Source organism: Pseudophryne corroboree, chromosome 7 (genome assembly GCF_028390025.1).
Source record: "Pseudophryne corroboree isolate aPseCor3 chromosome 7, aPseCor3.hap2, whole genome shotgun sequence".
In the NCBI taxonomy this organism is placed as follows: domain Eukaryota; kingdom Metazoa; phylum Chordata; class Amphibia; order Anura; family Myobatrachidae; genus Pseudophryne; species Pseudophryne corroboree.
This window is the reverse complement of record NC_086450.1, coordinates 27,099,974-27,116,180: the sequence shown is the minus strand read 5'-3', so window position 1 is coordinate 27,116,180 and position 16,207 is coordinate 27,099,974. Positions and strand designations below refer to the sequence as shown.

The window sequence follows — 16,207 nt, the reverse complement described above, 5'->3', positions numbered from 1 at the left end:
CAGGATTCACTTAGCAAACAAAATGTAAAAAAAACAAAAAACTTAATATTTAGTAACATGTAATTGTGACTAAACCACGCCCAATTTGTACTCATTAGCATAAGAGAAGGAATGGAGAATAAATGGTGATAAAATTTAATGGTATATGGAATATAAAGTAGAACGTTCTAGACAAGTTTTTCCCATTCCTTCTCCTACAGATGTTCTCCATATAAACTAATATGTTCTGTATACTCTGAAGCGCACATACTGTATACGGTACGAAACAGCGGTCTTTAGTCACCTATGGGTTTCATTTGTCCAAATCATGGTTAGTCACTGGTATATTGGACAAATTATCTTTATGGTTTTCAGATCACTGTTTACAAATATAAAAATGACAAAATATGAAAAAAAATCAGCATCTGTAAGTGCTGGATTTCAGACATAGGTCTGCAGGAAAACAAACAGCAAATATAGGTGGTCATTCAGAGTTGATCGCTAGCTGCATTTGTTCGCTGTGCAGCGATGAGGCAAAAAACCGGCACTTCTGCGCATGTGTATGCGGCGCAATGCATACGCGCGATGTACTAATACAACGAACAATGTAGTTTCCCACAGGGTCTAGCGAAGCTTTTCAGTCGCACTGCTGGCCGCAGAGTGATTGACATGAAGTGGGCGTTTCTGGGTGGCAACTGACCGTTTTCAGGGAGTGTTCGAAAAAACGCAGGCGTGCCAGGAAAAACGCAGGCGTGGCTGGGCGAACGCAGGGCGTGTTTGTGACGTCAAAACAGGAACTGAACTGTCTGAAGTCATCGCAAGCGTTGAGTAGGTATTGAGCTACTCTAAAACTGCACAAAAAAACAACAACTTTGTAGCCGCTCTGCGATCCTTTCGTTCGCACTTCTGCTAAGCTAAAATACACTCCCAGTGGGCGGCGGCCTAGCGTTTGCACGGCTGCTAAAAACTGCTAGCGAGCGATCAACTCGGAATGACCCCCATAATCTCCAGTGAAGGGATGGAGCCCGGAGATCAATGCTCGTTTGGCCGGCCGGCCCCACAACTTGAAACCCCAGTGCTAAGGGGATCTTGGTGAGAGTATTGATACTATTGCTTATGAACTCTTGATAAGGCTGAGAGAGAAGTCAGTCAGGAGGATCAACACAAAACTGCCTGGATCCATTACGGGCTAAATGCAAGTATGTCCCCTAACAATTTAAATTAATTGCTGCTAGCAGTAAGGTCCAAGAAACGTGGACTCTGCTACACAATAACTAATCCATTGGTATACAAATTGTGTGATTACTAACAAGATCTCGTATAACATAAGCTGATATATAATAATACCATACTAGTACAGGATCCATTTGATACTAACAAAAGTTGTGAAAGACCTATTGCTCTATCATTCTGGCATTTCTACCAACTTTGCTTTGGGATAATGGTGGTCATTCCGAGTTGATCGCAACCAGCAACTTTTTGCTGCTGCTGCTGCGATCAACTAGTCCACGCCTATGGGGGAGTGTATTTTTAGCTTAGCAGGGCTGCGATCGCTTGTGCAGCCCTTCTAAGCTAAATTTTTTTCATGTAGAACAGGACCAGCCCTGGACATACTTACCCTGTGCGACGATCTCAGCGATGCTGGAGCCGGCTTTGACGTCAGACATCCGCCCTCCGTTCTCCTGGACACGCCTGCGTTTTCTTCACCACTCCCCGAAAACGACAGCCAACGGTCCGGGTCCGCCCAGGAACGCCTTCTTCCTGTCAATCTTCTTGCGGTCGCCTCCGCGACTGCTTTCTTAGTTGTCCACGACGTAACGGCGCGCGTGCACAGTGCGGCCACCGCGCATGCGCATTCCAGACCCGTTCGCACCGCAGCGACAAACCGCTGCCTGTGAACAGGTCGGACTGACCCCCAATATAAAGACGCTTGCATGATTCGTTTAACCATTAACAATAAAAAGCAGCGGCGAAATATATCATTTGTATATTGATTATTATCCTATAAGGAGCTTTTTAAATTTGTGTTTGTTATTGAAGGTTTTTAAAATGTATTACAGGTTGAGTATCCCATATCCAAATATTCCGAAATACGGAATATTCTGAAATATAGGGACTTTTTTGAGTGAGAGTGAGATAGTGAAACTTTTGTTTTCTGATGGCTCAATACACAAAGTTTAATACACAAAGTTATTAAAAATATTGTATTAAATGACCTTCAGACTCTGTGTATAAGGTGTATATGAAACATAAATGTATTGTATGAATGTACACACACTTTGTTTAATGCACAAAGTTATTAAAAATATTGTATTAAATGACCTTCAGGCTGTGTGTATAAGGTGTATATGAAACATAAATGCATTCTGTGCTTAGACCTGGGTCCCATCACCATGATATCTCATTATGGTATGCAATTATTCCAAAATACGGAAAAATCCCATCTCCAAAATAATTCTGGTCCCAAGCATTTTGGATAAGGGATACTCAACCTGTATATGCGATTCTGGCCGGTATCATTATTGTAATTAATGTTGTAGTATTTAGAGATTAAAATCCACAATCAGATTGAATAAGTGTATTCTCGTTTTTCTTTTCTGTTCTATGTGTAAGGGGTTACTCTTGAGAATAACTGCATTCAATTCTGATTAATCACAGCGCCAGGAAATGTTGGTGTTGGTAGCAAATATAATCATTGCCAAATGCAGTATATTCATTTCAAGTAAACCACAGAATGAAGTAATGGGGTCACAATGTTGTCTAACATATCCAGGATTCTCATAGGAACACAAACGCTAAACATTATTTCCTGAATGCGTTACTGAGCTGTAATTGTTCTGTGATCTCTGCGCTGTTTTATGTTGTAGAAAAACCATCTGGAATATACAAACAATGAATACACCACAAGAAAGCAGCGATACACAAACTTCCCGAAGGTAAGTCATCGCTTGGGGTGGTAATGAGCCACAAATGATGGCAGTCGGAGTTTTTACCTATATTAGACACCGATCCCCCTTTTAATACAGAAAGGAGGAAACGGGAATCAGAAAGATCAAATATATTCCAGAGTTTGTATAACAGAAGTCACATCTCTACTGCAACTAGTACATGTAAACACAGATAGGAGCGCCAGACAGTCAGAATAACAAATCATGTAAAATGTATTTTCCTGCGTGATTTATAACAGAGGAGATTGATGCAGGAGGAGCAGATGTGAGGCGGAGGGCAGAGAAGGCACTGATCCTGGGAGCTTACAGTCTAGAGCAGTGATCAGTGCCGTATACAGAACAGAATTGCTTCTCCCCATTACTAACTTCCCTCTCTGCTATTCTCTGCAGAATGACAGGGATCCTAGCTCGTATGTCACCATTTGCGTGGGAAAGAAGTCGGTGAAAAGCAAGGTAAGTGGCAGGGCAGGTTATAAGGATTTACCTGTTTATTTGAATGTGTGATCCTGAATCATGCACATAATAACCCTATTTCTCCATGTAATACCTGTGTATTTGTCCTTCCGCTCAGACATGCTCAGCCACCAAGGACCCCGTGTGGGAACAAGCCTTTGCTTTCTTTATACAGGACGTCCACATGCAACATCTTCACGTGGAGGTAAGAGGTGGCAGACAGAACACTATGCAGGGTTCACTTATTTTCACCTTCAAAGGGTTTATTATTATTATTAATAAATCCCCTTAATGTATGTTTAATATGAGCGTAGTGCAATAAGTAAGGTAACAAGACCTCTCACGTGTGTAATATTCTCTACATAAGTCTAATTTCCCCCGCCAGGCCAGAGCAGTTAGACCGCTGCTTCCCCTCACGGCCATTAGACTGCGCCTCATATCAGTCACACTGTCCCAGCATCAGGTGTAAGATGGCAGGGCTGGGGGACACATGGTCACACACTGAGGTGCGTACTGTGATCAGATGTCTGCGTCTAAGGAACACATCAGCAGCTGACATTCATCGCCAACGTATCGCGGTGTACGGTGATAACGGCATGTCCTGGACGAGGTCTTGTTACCTTCCTTACCGAACCGCCCTCATACAATACAATCTTGTTACCTTCCTTACCGAACCGCCCTCATACAATACAATCTTGTTACCTTCCTTACCGAACCGCCCTCATACAATACAATCTTGTTACCTTCCTTACCGAATCGCCCTCATACAATACAATCTTGTTACCTTACTTACTGAACCGCCCTCATACAATACAATCTTGTTACCTTACTTACTGAACCGCCCTCATACAATACAATCTTGTTACCTTACTTACTGAACCGCCCTCATACAATACAATCTTGTTACCTTCATTACCGAACCGCCCTCATACGATACAATCTTGTTACCTTCCTTACCGAACCGCCCTCATACAATACAATCGTGTTACCTTACTTACCGAACCGCCCTCATACAATACAATCTTGTTACCTTCCTTACCGAACCGCCCTCATACGATACAATCTTGTTACCTTCCTTACCGAACCGCCCTCATACAATACAATCGTGTTACCTTACTTACCGAACCGCCCTCATACAATACAATCGTGTTACCTTACTTACCGAACCGCCCTCATACAATACAATCGTGTTACCTTACTTACTGAACCGCCCTCATACAATAGTCTTGTTACCTTCCTTACCGAACCGCCCTCATACAATACAATCGTTACCTTCCTTACCGAACCGCCCTCATACAATACAATCGTTACCTTCCTTACCGAACCGCCCTCATACAATACAATCGTTACCTTACTTACCGAACCACCCTCGTACAATACAATCTTGTTACCTTACTTACTGAACCGCCCTCATACATTAAATACAGTATCCTCTATGCGTTTTACAATTGCCGTGATGTTGTGTCAGTGACCCCCTGCTGTGATTGTGTCGGCAGGTGAAGGACAACGACAGACAGTGCGCGCTGGGGATGCTGGACATTCCTTTACATCGTCTGCTCGTCAGCAAAGATCTAACTGTGGACCAGAGATTCCCACTTACTAACTCCGGGCCCAACAGTTTCATCAAGATGAAGATAGTCCTGAGGGTGAGCAATGTTCCGGTACACCTGTATTGCTGGACTCACTTTCCTCTGTAGCACTGAGGGGGAATACAGAAGAATGCAGATTAGGGTGGCTGCTTATACCTCGATGTTCAGCTGCATTATTACAAAAGGGTGTGGTATATTTGGTCATGCTTGGCATGTCGATGCTGCTTCGGCTGCTCCTGCCGTGTCTTCTGGGTCAGGCGCTGACGTCCCGATGTCTTCCAGCTCATCCTGCAGCACTTGCAACAACATAGATGACCCCTAACCCTCTGCTGCAGCAGCCTAACCCTCCAGTCCCTGCAGATGCCGACATGTTCAGTGTCGACATTTCAGCATCTTTACTGTTAACATTATGGCTGCATCCTGTTTCAAACATCTAAAACAAAGCATAGCAATAAAAGAATGATAATATCTTCCTTTAACGGATATGTTCCCAGGTTCTGCACATAGAGGAACCGGACCCCGAGAGTGTCTATGCTGGAATCAACTCCTTGAAACATGGTCCTGTCTCTATCAGACGGGCACATCAGGAGAAGGAAAAGCACCACGGCAAGCCTCACAAGCAGCCTGAAGCCCAGCAGAGCCAGATCCACAGCGTTCCACAGAACATGCTGGTACGGAAGGAGAGCTCTGGCAGCAGCGCCCACCGGGTCAACCACTTGACGTCCGAGCAGAAACCGTCTCTTGACCAGAGTTCCACAAGCACTGGTACCAACTCGGTTCCCCGTACGCCGAACCTAAGACACTTGAAGAGAATTGCCCCCAGCCTGATCTCGCTGAACTCTGTCGCTTCCTCCGTGTTCGACCTTAATGAGTCCAGGTATGTCCCATTAACCAGATGTCCCATATGTTAATTTAGATGTTCTCCATTTTCCTCCCAAGTTATGATAAGACCTCCAATGACCTTCAATGTTTTGATATTTTCCAGCCTACCTTATGTGGTGTCTGGCGAGATCAGCATCTCTGTGCGATACGCCTCCTTGCGACGCTGCTTATTTGTCTCAATCAACGGCTGCAGGTAAATCCAAGCTCTCAGACTGTCTATGTCTAACTCCGGGGGTAGGGGGAATAAGAGCCCCATGCAGTCTGCATGCTGCCCCTGGATGTGGTTGCTCTGATTTCCCCATACAGTAACCTGGAGAAAGTAACTAACGCTGCGTCATGTCTTCTTGTCCAGGAATCTAATGCAGTGCTCAAGCCACGGAGCGGACCCCTATGTGCGGATATACCTGCTCCCAGACAGGAGGTGGGCCAGCCGGAAGAAAACAACTATAAAGAAGAAGACTCTTAATCCCATCTATAATGAAAAGTGAGTACACTGGATTGAGGCAGCATGTTTAGACAGCGGGTAGATATTATAGACAGAAATATAGATAGCAGAATTGTATGAAACGGAAGTTGAAATACAAATTGGTTACTGGATGTAATTGGCCATCTAATAATATATAGTGGCTTTTAGTAGATCTGTATCCTTAGGGAAACCTACCTCCTGGTTTGTTCAACAAATAACTAAACATTACTAGATACTTTCCAGATAAATTAGTGAAGGTTCACATTTACTGGAAACATTGGTTGGACGCGCTCTCTAATAGAGTGTATCTAAACGTTACCTCTCCTGTACGGTTTCCATCTTTAATGGGGCGGGCACACGCACTTACTCAGTAAGTGTTGGCCTGTCACACACAGAACACAATGGGCCCAGGTCTGAATCGGAAGCAGACATGGCAAAGTCTATTAGCTAATGCTTGTACAAGTCCTGTTCCCTGTGTGCGAGAGTGTCCAAATGTGCACGGACAACGACGCCGACTTACAGCATCTACAGACGCCGCATTACCGCCCGGTGTGTCCTCCATCGTTCGCACCATTGAAACCTGTACCAACCTTCTGGCAGGAGCAGACTCTCCTGTGTATTGCTTCTTATATGAGCGTCTGTGTGTCTCGGTACACCGCCGTACGTATTCAGCTCCATGCCTGCACCATACACATCAGATGCAACATTATCGTGCACCTGTTTTGCTACCACCGTTATCTCCCAGGAACACCCAGTACATTTCTTAAACCCTGTGTCCAAATGTGTCCTGTGTCTCTGCACAGAGAATTGAACACATAAGCATAGTCAAAACATCGTCTACTTGTGCACAGTGCCGGTCTGGACGCAACTACAATATATGCTGGAGTCCCTAAAAGCATTTATCAAACAAATAGAAGATTCATCTTAAAACAGGACATTCAGGTTAAATGAGATGGACAGATATGAGACACAGGTTAGAGAGGACCGTGTTGGTGGCTGTTTACATTCTAAAGGGAGAGAAGGCTGGACAGTAGGAGCAAATGGGGCATGAGTGGTCGTTGTGGGTGCAGAGTAGAGGGAGGATACATGAGGGTCACGTGGGGGATTGGGAAGGGAGGCTGGAAGAGATGAGTTCTGAGGGAACATTTGAAGATTTATAGGTTGGTGAGTATTAGGTGAGAGCTGGAAGGTGGAGTAGAAGTCATGGAGATGGAAGTTGGGTGAGGTTATAAAAGGGGAAGAGAGGTGAAGGTTGAGCTGGGCTGTATTTTGTGACTAGGTCAGGGATTTATGAAGGGGAAGCATTAGTGAGGTCCGTGTCAGTGAGGGCGAGGAGCTTGGACTGAATGGAGAGCCTGTGAAGGGGCATACAGAGTGGGGAGGTAAAAGAGGAAGAGTAGTTGAGTCGCAGTCATGAGGATGGATTGTAGAGTGGAAAGGAAGGAAAGGCCAATGAAGGGGAGGTTACAATGATGAAAGGGTGTATTTTGGCAATGATCAGGAGAATGAGGCGAAAAGACTGAGATAGATTGGGGCTGAGGGCGTTGAGGATGACACCAAGGCAGCATACATTGGTAACAGGGAAGAGGGAGAAGTTGGGTCATCCAGTGGAAATAGCGTAGAAGCAGTTGGTCACATGGGATAGGTAAAAGGGTGATATTTCAATGGAGTAAAAGTAGGAGATGGGTGTAATATGCATATAAGTGTAGCGGCGGCTGAAGGAGCGCGTGGGTTCCCTGACCAAGAAGGTGCAGATACAGGAGAGTAGAGGGGGAAGTGCAAAGCTTTGTGGAATACCAATAGAGCAAGGAAAAGGATAAAGGGAGCAAGAACTTTAAGTAGAGGCACTGAAGAGGTAGGAGGTGGGACAGGAGAGGGCTGTGTCACAAAGACCAAAGTGTGTCAAGAAGAGAGTGAGAAGAGTACGATGAGATGAAGAGGTCACGGAGTATGAGAAGCGACAAGTGGCTATTTGGCATAGCTGAAAGTAGGTCATTGGTCACATTCGTGCAGGCAGTTTCTGTAGAGTGAAGAGGGCAGAAGCCTGACTGAAGGTCAGTGAGTGAAGTCATTCCAGAATTTTGGCAGCAGAGAAATGGGGGGCAGTTGGAGAGGAAAGCTAAAGAGAGCGTTTTTGAGAATAGAGGAAATAAGAGCATGTGTGAATGTGGAGGGGAAGACAGCAGCAGAGAGGGAAAGGTTAAAACAGGTGAGCAACGTGCAGACAAGTGAGAGCACTTTTGGAGGTGCTGAGTCTGTGGGGAAGGCCAGGGTCAGAGTTTGGAGTGACATAGACAAAGTGGAGTTGCTGGAGCTGTAGTATCAAGGGTAATAGAGAATATGGTGTTAGAGAGAGATAAATGACAGTGTTGGGGCAAAAAAGGAAAAAAAATTCAAGTGAAGCAGGTTCTAAACTGGTCAAGACACGGATGGGGCCTCTGAGTTGTGAAAGCGACTTTGGATTTGTGTTGGGAAGGGGCATATTTACTAAGTGTTACTATGTGTTTGAGCATTTTTTTTTATTTTTTTTTACAGTGAGCAAAACATACAAAATAAAGCACTTCTCTATTATGTGCAACTAGTAGGTGTAGATTGCATCATATTCAATTATATGACAAGACTCCATCTCCACAAGCTCCTGGCTTGGAGCTGGTAGAACATAAGTCCTTTGTGGAGTTGAAATGGTTGGGGCCCTTCTACCCCGCATCATAAATGACCTGTACCGACTCTGCAGTGATCCTTCAATGACACAGAGCAACTAGGGAACCCATGCCTAGTATGACCTCTTCCTCTCTGCCTGTCAGGTTCGAGTTTCTGGTTTCCTTGGATGATGCCAAGAAGAGGATGCTAGATATTGCAGTGAAGAACAACAGACCATTTGGATCACATGAGAGGAAAGAGATGGGGAAGGTGAGTGACAAAACTGAGGAATGAATGGACGATAAGCAGTCAGCTAATGCCATGGCCACAAACCTACAAAGGATTTCAAGCCAATTAGACCAAGATCCATATGGATAGCAAGTAGATAGACAGGATAGAAAATCTGGTGGCCTGATGACTCATCGGTGGCGTTTAAGGTCATTGGCCTCCTGCAACAACAGTTCTGCACCTATTGTCCCACCGGTAACCCTTCAGAGATGTAGCCGATGTGACCACAATGAGGCATAATCTAATTCTCCAGTAGCAGAATGACCATATGTGGCTGTATACAGGCAACTCAGCTGTGGCTGCTTCTGATGTATTCTCCTTGTTATCCCACAGATAATGGTGGATCTATCGACGGAAGATGTAGACCAGGGATTCACAGAGTGGTAATTGCTTTTGTAATACATTTCTGGATTCGGGTTATCTATAGAGAAAATATTATGGGCCAGGAACGGTCAACACTTTACTGTCACATTTCTGATTCCTCTTCGTCCCAATTGCAACAACACCTTTGTTCATACTCTGTGTAACGCATGTGCCGTAGGGTTATCAGAAATTTTTGTTTGTGCAGTTGCGAAAACAATTGCACAACTATGTGACCATCAACTTTGCAACTCAAAATCACGCCCTACATACTTATCTCACCCAACCCCCACTCCATGCACTTTACGTTCCATCTTCTGCTCTCTAACACTGACCCCTCTGTGTTTCCAGGTTCGAGCTGACAGCCACCGGCCACCCGGACTCCTAATTAAGCGTCTACATCAGCCTGCACCTCATCTGCATATGTAAATATGTATATTTGTAACTAATTTTTGCAAACCAAAATATAAATAGATGTTATTCTTATTTTGTCAAAACCACAAAGGTTTGTGGCTGCAATGTATTTATTTTCTAAAAAGTAAAATGTATTATGTAAAAACCTATTCCTCATGCACATCCTGATCCATATTGTGACTATGTACAAACCATACGTTCATCCCCCAAATCTGTTAATATTTATTAATTAAAGGCACTGATCTTATTTATTCGCAAATGACCGAATCTGCTGTTTGCACTCCGGAACGTTACTTAATAAAATTATTTTCGTTTTAAATGTTCCTTGTTTCCTTGCAGTAAATTAAAGGGGAGGGGGGGGGGGGGGGGGGGGGGCGTATAGCTGGGCACAACACATAGATTAATACAGGTTTAGTCTCCAAGATGCCAAAATACAGAATTTTTGGAGCAAGACTGAGATAAGGACACTTTGCTGTCTGATGGTTCAATGGGGGTCATTCCAAGTTCATCGCTAGCTGCATTCGTTCGCTGTGCAGCGATGAGGCAAAAAAAATGGCACTGCGGCGCAATGCGCACACGCGACGTACTATTACAACGCCCGATGTAGTTTCACACAGGGTCTAGCGGAGCTTTTCAGTCGCACTGCTGACCGCAGAGTGATTGACATGAAGTGGGCGTTTCTGGATGGCAACTGACCATTTTCAGGGAATGTTCGGAAAAACGCAGGCGTGCCAGGAAAAACGCAGGTGTGACGTCAAAACAGGAACTGAATAGTCTGAATTAATTGCAAGCGCTGAGTAGGTTTTGAACTACTGAGAAACTGCACACAAAAAAACAACTTTGTAGCCGCTCTGCGATCCTTTCGATCGCACTTCTGCGAAGCTAAAATACACTCCCAGTGGGCGGCGGCATAGCGTTTGCACGGCTGCTAAAAACTGCTAGCGAGCAACTCGGAATGACCACCAATGTACACAAACTTTGTTTCATGCAAACAATTAGAAAACTATTGAATAAAATCTCCTTCGGGCTGTGTGTATAAGGTGTATATGAAACACAAATGAATTTTGAGTATGTACACACATTGCGTTATGCACAAAACTATAAAAAATATTGTATAAATTTACCGTCAGGCTGTGTGTATAAGACACATAAATGCATTTTGTGTTTAGACTTGAGAAGCGTCTCATTATGGTGTGCAAATATTCCAAACTACAGAATCATCTAATATCCAAAATACTGCTGGTCCCAAGCACTTTGTATATGGGAGACTAAACCTGTATAAATGCACAGGAATCGGAGATAATCTTCTTAAGTTCCGGACCAAAGAGGTATTCACCCTCAAAGGGGACAGCTGTCAATGTCTGTTTGGAATCAGAATCAGCATTCCAAACACGAAGCCAGAGCGAACGCCGTGCCGTAACCGCCAGAGCAGAAACACGCGACTGCAATGAAGCTGAATCCAACAAGGCTTCCCCTACATAATTGATAGCCTCAGAAATCTGCTCCGCTAGTTGGACAGCCTCTGGGTCATCATATTGCATCCCCGCCACCACCTGCGCCAACCATTCATCTACAGCTTTAAGTACCCAGGCACCAGCGAGAACTGGACGCAGGGAAATACCTGATAAGGTAAATATAGACTTAAGAATTGCTTCAATCTTCCAATCCGTGGAAACCTTCAATGTCACTGACTGCACTGAAGGAATTACCGTAGCCTTCGCCAGGTGAGAAATAGGAGCATCCACCTTTGGAGCAGTCTCCCAGAACCTGGTATCCTGCTCCGCGAAGGTATAAAGAAACCTTTATTTCTTTTTCATCCACTAGGGGTCACTGGAGTACTCTTGGGATATGGACGGTTTCCGTAGGAACAAGGCACTGAATATTAAAATTTAGAACTCTCCTCCCCTCCATATCCCAGAGTACCTCAGTGTTTTTTCTGTGCTTCTCGTAGCAACAGGCTTGTGTGGAGCTTAACCACACTACTTTGAATATTTTTATTTTTAATTTTTTTTTTCTACTTTTACATTTTTTGCTCACAGCACATCCCTTCCCAGTTTCTGTAAAAACTTGGGTCCGGGATAGTGCCGCTGCACGGAGCAGCGCATGGCGTGTCGGTCCTCACAAAGAGCACCCTCACAGCCACACGCAGCTCATTCCCTGACTGCTGCTACAGCTGGACGGAGCTTACAGATAGAAGCCCCGTCACAGCCTTCGCCTCTGGAGTCAGGTATGCTTGGGGTACGGGGCGGTCAGCACACGCTGCCGCCCCGCTGTGTGGGGACAAGGTTCACTGACGCCGCTCTCACTGCGCCCGCACCTGCCTTTCCTGACAGGCCGCCCCGGCAACCGCTCCGAGCAGCGCCGCTGAGACCCGCCGGCCGCCGCGCTCACCCGCCGCTCGCACCCGTTGGCCGCCGCTGTAGGACTGCGCTCCATTACAGCGCTCCCCGGCTCCCTGCACCCTGATTGCGCTGGGAGTGAGATACCTGCTCCCCGGTAATTTCCGCTCAGACAGCGGTACACGGGCCACGGGGGAGGGAGCAGGAGGGGAGGGGGGGGAGATGACATTAGCGGAGGGCTGAATAAGGGGGGTGACATTGATGAAATAGGCTGTTAAGCCTATATTACAGGGTTGGCTGCACTTGTTACATATACCCTGCACTGTGAGGCATGGTGGCCATTTTAATCTTGCTTCCTGTCTTCCAGTTTGTGATTCCAGAACGTTCCTGTCCCACATCACTACTCCACCGGAGGCGCAGGGCTGTTGGTGGGAATTTGGGATCAGTTTCATATAGTACTGGCCACGTGCACTACACGTTGCCGGATAGATATAGATATAGATATAGATATAAAAAGAAAACAAAAAGAATATACCCTTAATTCGCGCTGTACAACACAGCTGCACCTCAATAGTAGTCACCTTGCTAGACGGTGACAAAAATAGTGATACAAATACAATACTCAGAGGGCGCTCAGTAACAATTTGTTCAAATAAAATCCAAAACCAGCTTGACCTAAATTACACAATTTAATTTATTAAAAATATCTAAAATATTGTGTAATAATACATCAATATAGTAATTCATACAGTGAATTCATAAAACAATATTTCATAAAACCCAACGCGTTTCGTCCGTTAAGGACTTCATCAGGGGTATGGGTCTTCGCTGGTGTTAGTCAAATGGAGAAGAGGAGGAAAGAACAAGAGAGCAAAAAAAAAAAAAAAAAAAAAAAAAAAAGAATCAATACAAATCATCATGATATACAGATATATATTCAAGTAACGTTTTCATTGTTTATAAAAGAAAACCTTTTTTCATTATTTCATTAATTATTACATCACAATTTTTCATAGAGAATGAATATTTAAATTCTTTAGTAGACATTGGAAAAAGAAGATACTCTCCAATAATCAATTCGGGCTTTTTTTTTTTTTTTTTTGTCCTAATTGCCTTATTTCAAAAGAAAATAACAACTTACTGTGCAAATATAACTGCTCTGAGTGGATTATTTCTTCTTTATAATACGGTAGTTTATTCTCTGTAATTCTAAGAATAAAATATATATATATTGTTTTAAATGGTACTGAAAGGTTGAATATAGAATTACATCTAATTAAAATGGATCACTCACTTGGCTGTCTCTGGAGATAATCTTCATTAGAGATCAACTACTCCTATATTATGGTCAGTCAATGTTCAATATGTCTAAATAAGAAATTCAACAGTATTAGGGGCCAAATGCCTCAAGGAATTTAGAATCTTATTGGAATATGTAGCCATACTCACTTTCCAATACAAATTCACCTGCTCACTGATGGTCTAATCTTGACCAGATGAATTAGTCTAAGAAATTAATTGAAGATAATTAAGGGTGTCCAAAGCACTTAATAGGCATATTTACAAACTGAACTTTGTTATAACTTACTTAAAGTTCAGCACGATGATAACAAGTTGGGCTAAAAAGCTCCTTAAAATCCAATAAGGTGCATCTTCTAACTAGAATCAAAAGTGAATTAAATTAAGGACCTAATTAGTGACCAATAATAGCACTTAATATAGAGTCTTAATTGTTACTTACAATAAAAATTCTTTAGAGTTCGACAACAAGTAGGTTCTGAGCTCCACAGTGGCCGGTAAGATATAACTTCCAACTAGAACTAAATAAATTATATTATACTAAAAGCATAATTTGATATTAACCCATTAAAGAGCATCAGAAGTACTTACATTAAGAGATTCAGGACCTGTGTTGCTGCCTCCTTTCCTGTATGGCAAGTGATTTGGAAGAGATTTCTGAGGCCTATTTATACCCCTAGGGAGTTTACATCACTTCCTCCCTCTGCTGATAGGTTAGATCTGATGAGTCAATTATATGACATTTTACCAATATTAAACTAGTATAAGGCCTGATGCCTATATATATGGGTCAAATTTATTCTACAGATGTTTGTGTCTGAAAGGCTAATGATAATATGGCATAATTAAATACTACTTCCGCCTTTCACTTCAATTATTTCCACGGTTTGCTGTATAATTACTACCCTCTGTATTAATTCGGATCGGGGCAGCCTCACTTAGCATTTTTACTGATTACCCCCATTTCTTATTTAATTAAGCCCAGAGAGAAAATTGAACGAAGATAAACAAGTTCTCCTTATGTACCGCCGTGCGTTCCACCCATAACAGCGGTGGAACGCACAGCGTCACTTCCGAGTTGTCCCGTGCGCTCCATAGTAGCGGTGGAGCGCACGTCTGCACTTCCGGACCTGCGCATTGGCCGAATCTTCGTGCGCTCCTCCCATAACAACGGTGGAACGCACAACGTCATTTCCGGATTGTCCCGTGCGCTCCAACCATTGAAGCGGTGAAGCGCACGTCTTTTCTTTGTGACCACATTGTCACATTAAAGTCCTACAGCACCAATATATTTTACACATCGGGAATGGGGCCATATCTATTGCCTTCTAATATATGTTAAAGATTGATCATAACATGAACATGAACATTACATTTATTGTCCCTATTTATTAAGATCCATTATAAAACCAATTGGAGTAAGTATAAAGAGAGTAAGACATTCTTTTCCCAATACCTTTACATTATTAGTTATTGACAAAACATATATACAGCGAAAAAAACATACAATACAATGCCATGCTATGCCATGCTATTGTGTATTGGTCTCGATGGGACTATAATCACATAGGGGGACTCATAAATGTATATCATTCTAAGTACATATCTACAAGTTTACACAGCCTAGCAACCTAAAAAGGAGACTATATCAAAGCCTTCATTTAGACCTTTCGGAATTTGGGTGTTCAGAGTGTATATCCAATATGTTTCTTGTTTTGCTAATAGTAAATCCCTATCGCCTCCTCTCATGTCTAATTTAATGTGTTCCAATACTGAGAAGGTTAAGCCTGTCACATCTGATCGATGTACTTCAAAAAAATGGCGAGGTAAACTATGCTGCATCATTTTATTTTTTATGTTCCTTAGATGCTCCTGAATTCTAATCTTAAGTTTCCGTTTGGTCTTTCCCACATACGAAAGACCGCATGGGCAATTGATCTTATAGATTACGTACTCTGTATTACAGGTTACTCTATCTTTCAGGGTGTGAAATTTGCCGTTCTCCAACTTAAGTTTAACTGAAGATTTTTGCATATATTTACAGCAAATGCATTGGTTACAAGGAAAACATCCCCACCTGTTCCCCATAAGAACATGATGGTCACTCAAAAATTCTTGTGGCTTATCTTTTTTAAGATTACTAGGTGCTATCAAATTTTTTAAATTCTGTGCTCTCTTATAGACTAATCGAGGTTTATTCGGCAGTGTAGGTCCTAAAACCGGGTCTTTTTGTAGTAGACCCCAATGTTTAGTCATTATCTTCTGTATTTTATTCGCATCTTTACTGTACTGAGTGATAAAAGATTTGCATTGGTTGGAATTATTGGGGATAGTTACAGATTTGCCCTCTATAAGTTCTGTCCTGGATCTCTTGGAGGCCTTTAATCTGCATTAGATGCATTAGATTCATTTTAGAACATAATTTTTTTGAATTTAATGGTAGTTATCTTCTACAAAAACAGGGTACCGCGATGGGGACTAAATTTGCCCCATCGTATGCGAATATTCTGATGGGCGAGTGGGAGAACAAATTTGTGTATGACAGTGATT

General features: G+C 43.1%; 1 protein-coding gene and 1 long non-coding RNA gene across 2 annotated transcripts in view; one reads left to right on the top strand and one right to left on the bottom strand.

The window, feature by feature from the left end:
- Positions 1 to 10,338, top strand: part of ESYT3 (extended synaptotagmin 3) — a 135,991-nt gene extending 125,653 nt beyond the window's left edge. The window contains exons 14-23 of the mRNA XM_063932814.1: positions 2,847 to 2,915; positions 3,318 to 3,380; positions 3,499 to 3,585; positions 4,877 to 5,026; positions 5,464 to 5,846; positions 5,955 to 6,044; positions 6,204 to 6,335; positions 9,122 to 9,227; positions 9,579 to 9,628; positions 9,957 to 10,338. Coding sequence (XP_063788884.1) covers positions 2,847 to 2,915; positions 3,318 to 3,380; positions 3,499 to 3,585; positions 4,877 to 5,026; positions 5,464 to 5,846; positions 5,955 to 6,044; positions 6,204 to 6,335; positions 9,122 to 9,227; positions 9,579 to 9,628; positions 9,957 to 9,993 — 1,167 coding nt within the window. The 3' untranslated portion in view covers positions 9,994 to 10,338. The remainder of the gene's footprint in view (positions 1 to 2,846; positions 2,916 to 3,317; positions 3,381 to 3,498; positions 3,586 to 4,876; positions 5,027 to 5,463; positions 5,847 to 5,954; positions 6,045 to 6,203; positions 6,336 to 9,121; positions 9,228 to 9,578; positions 9,629 to 9,956) is intronic.
- A 3,161-nt stretch (positions 10,339 to 13,499) lies between these two features.
- On the bottom strand, positions 13,500 to 14,411 carry LOC134943308 (uncharacterized). Its single transcript, XR_010181460.1, has 6 exons — positions 14,249 to 14,411; positions 14,100 to 14,178; positions 13,947 to 14,017; positions 13,808 to 13,864; positions 13,653 to 13,726; positions 13,500 to 13,567 (listed from the first exon to the last, which is right to left on the bottom strand). It is a non-coding gene; the product is annotated as an uncharacterized LOC134943308 (long non-coding RNA).
- Between the last annotated feature and the right edge of the window lie 1,796 nt (positions 14,412 to 16,207).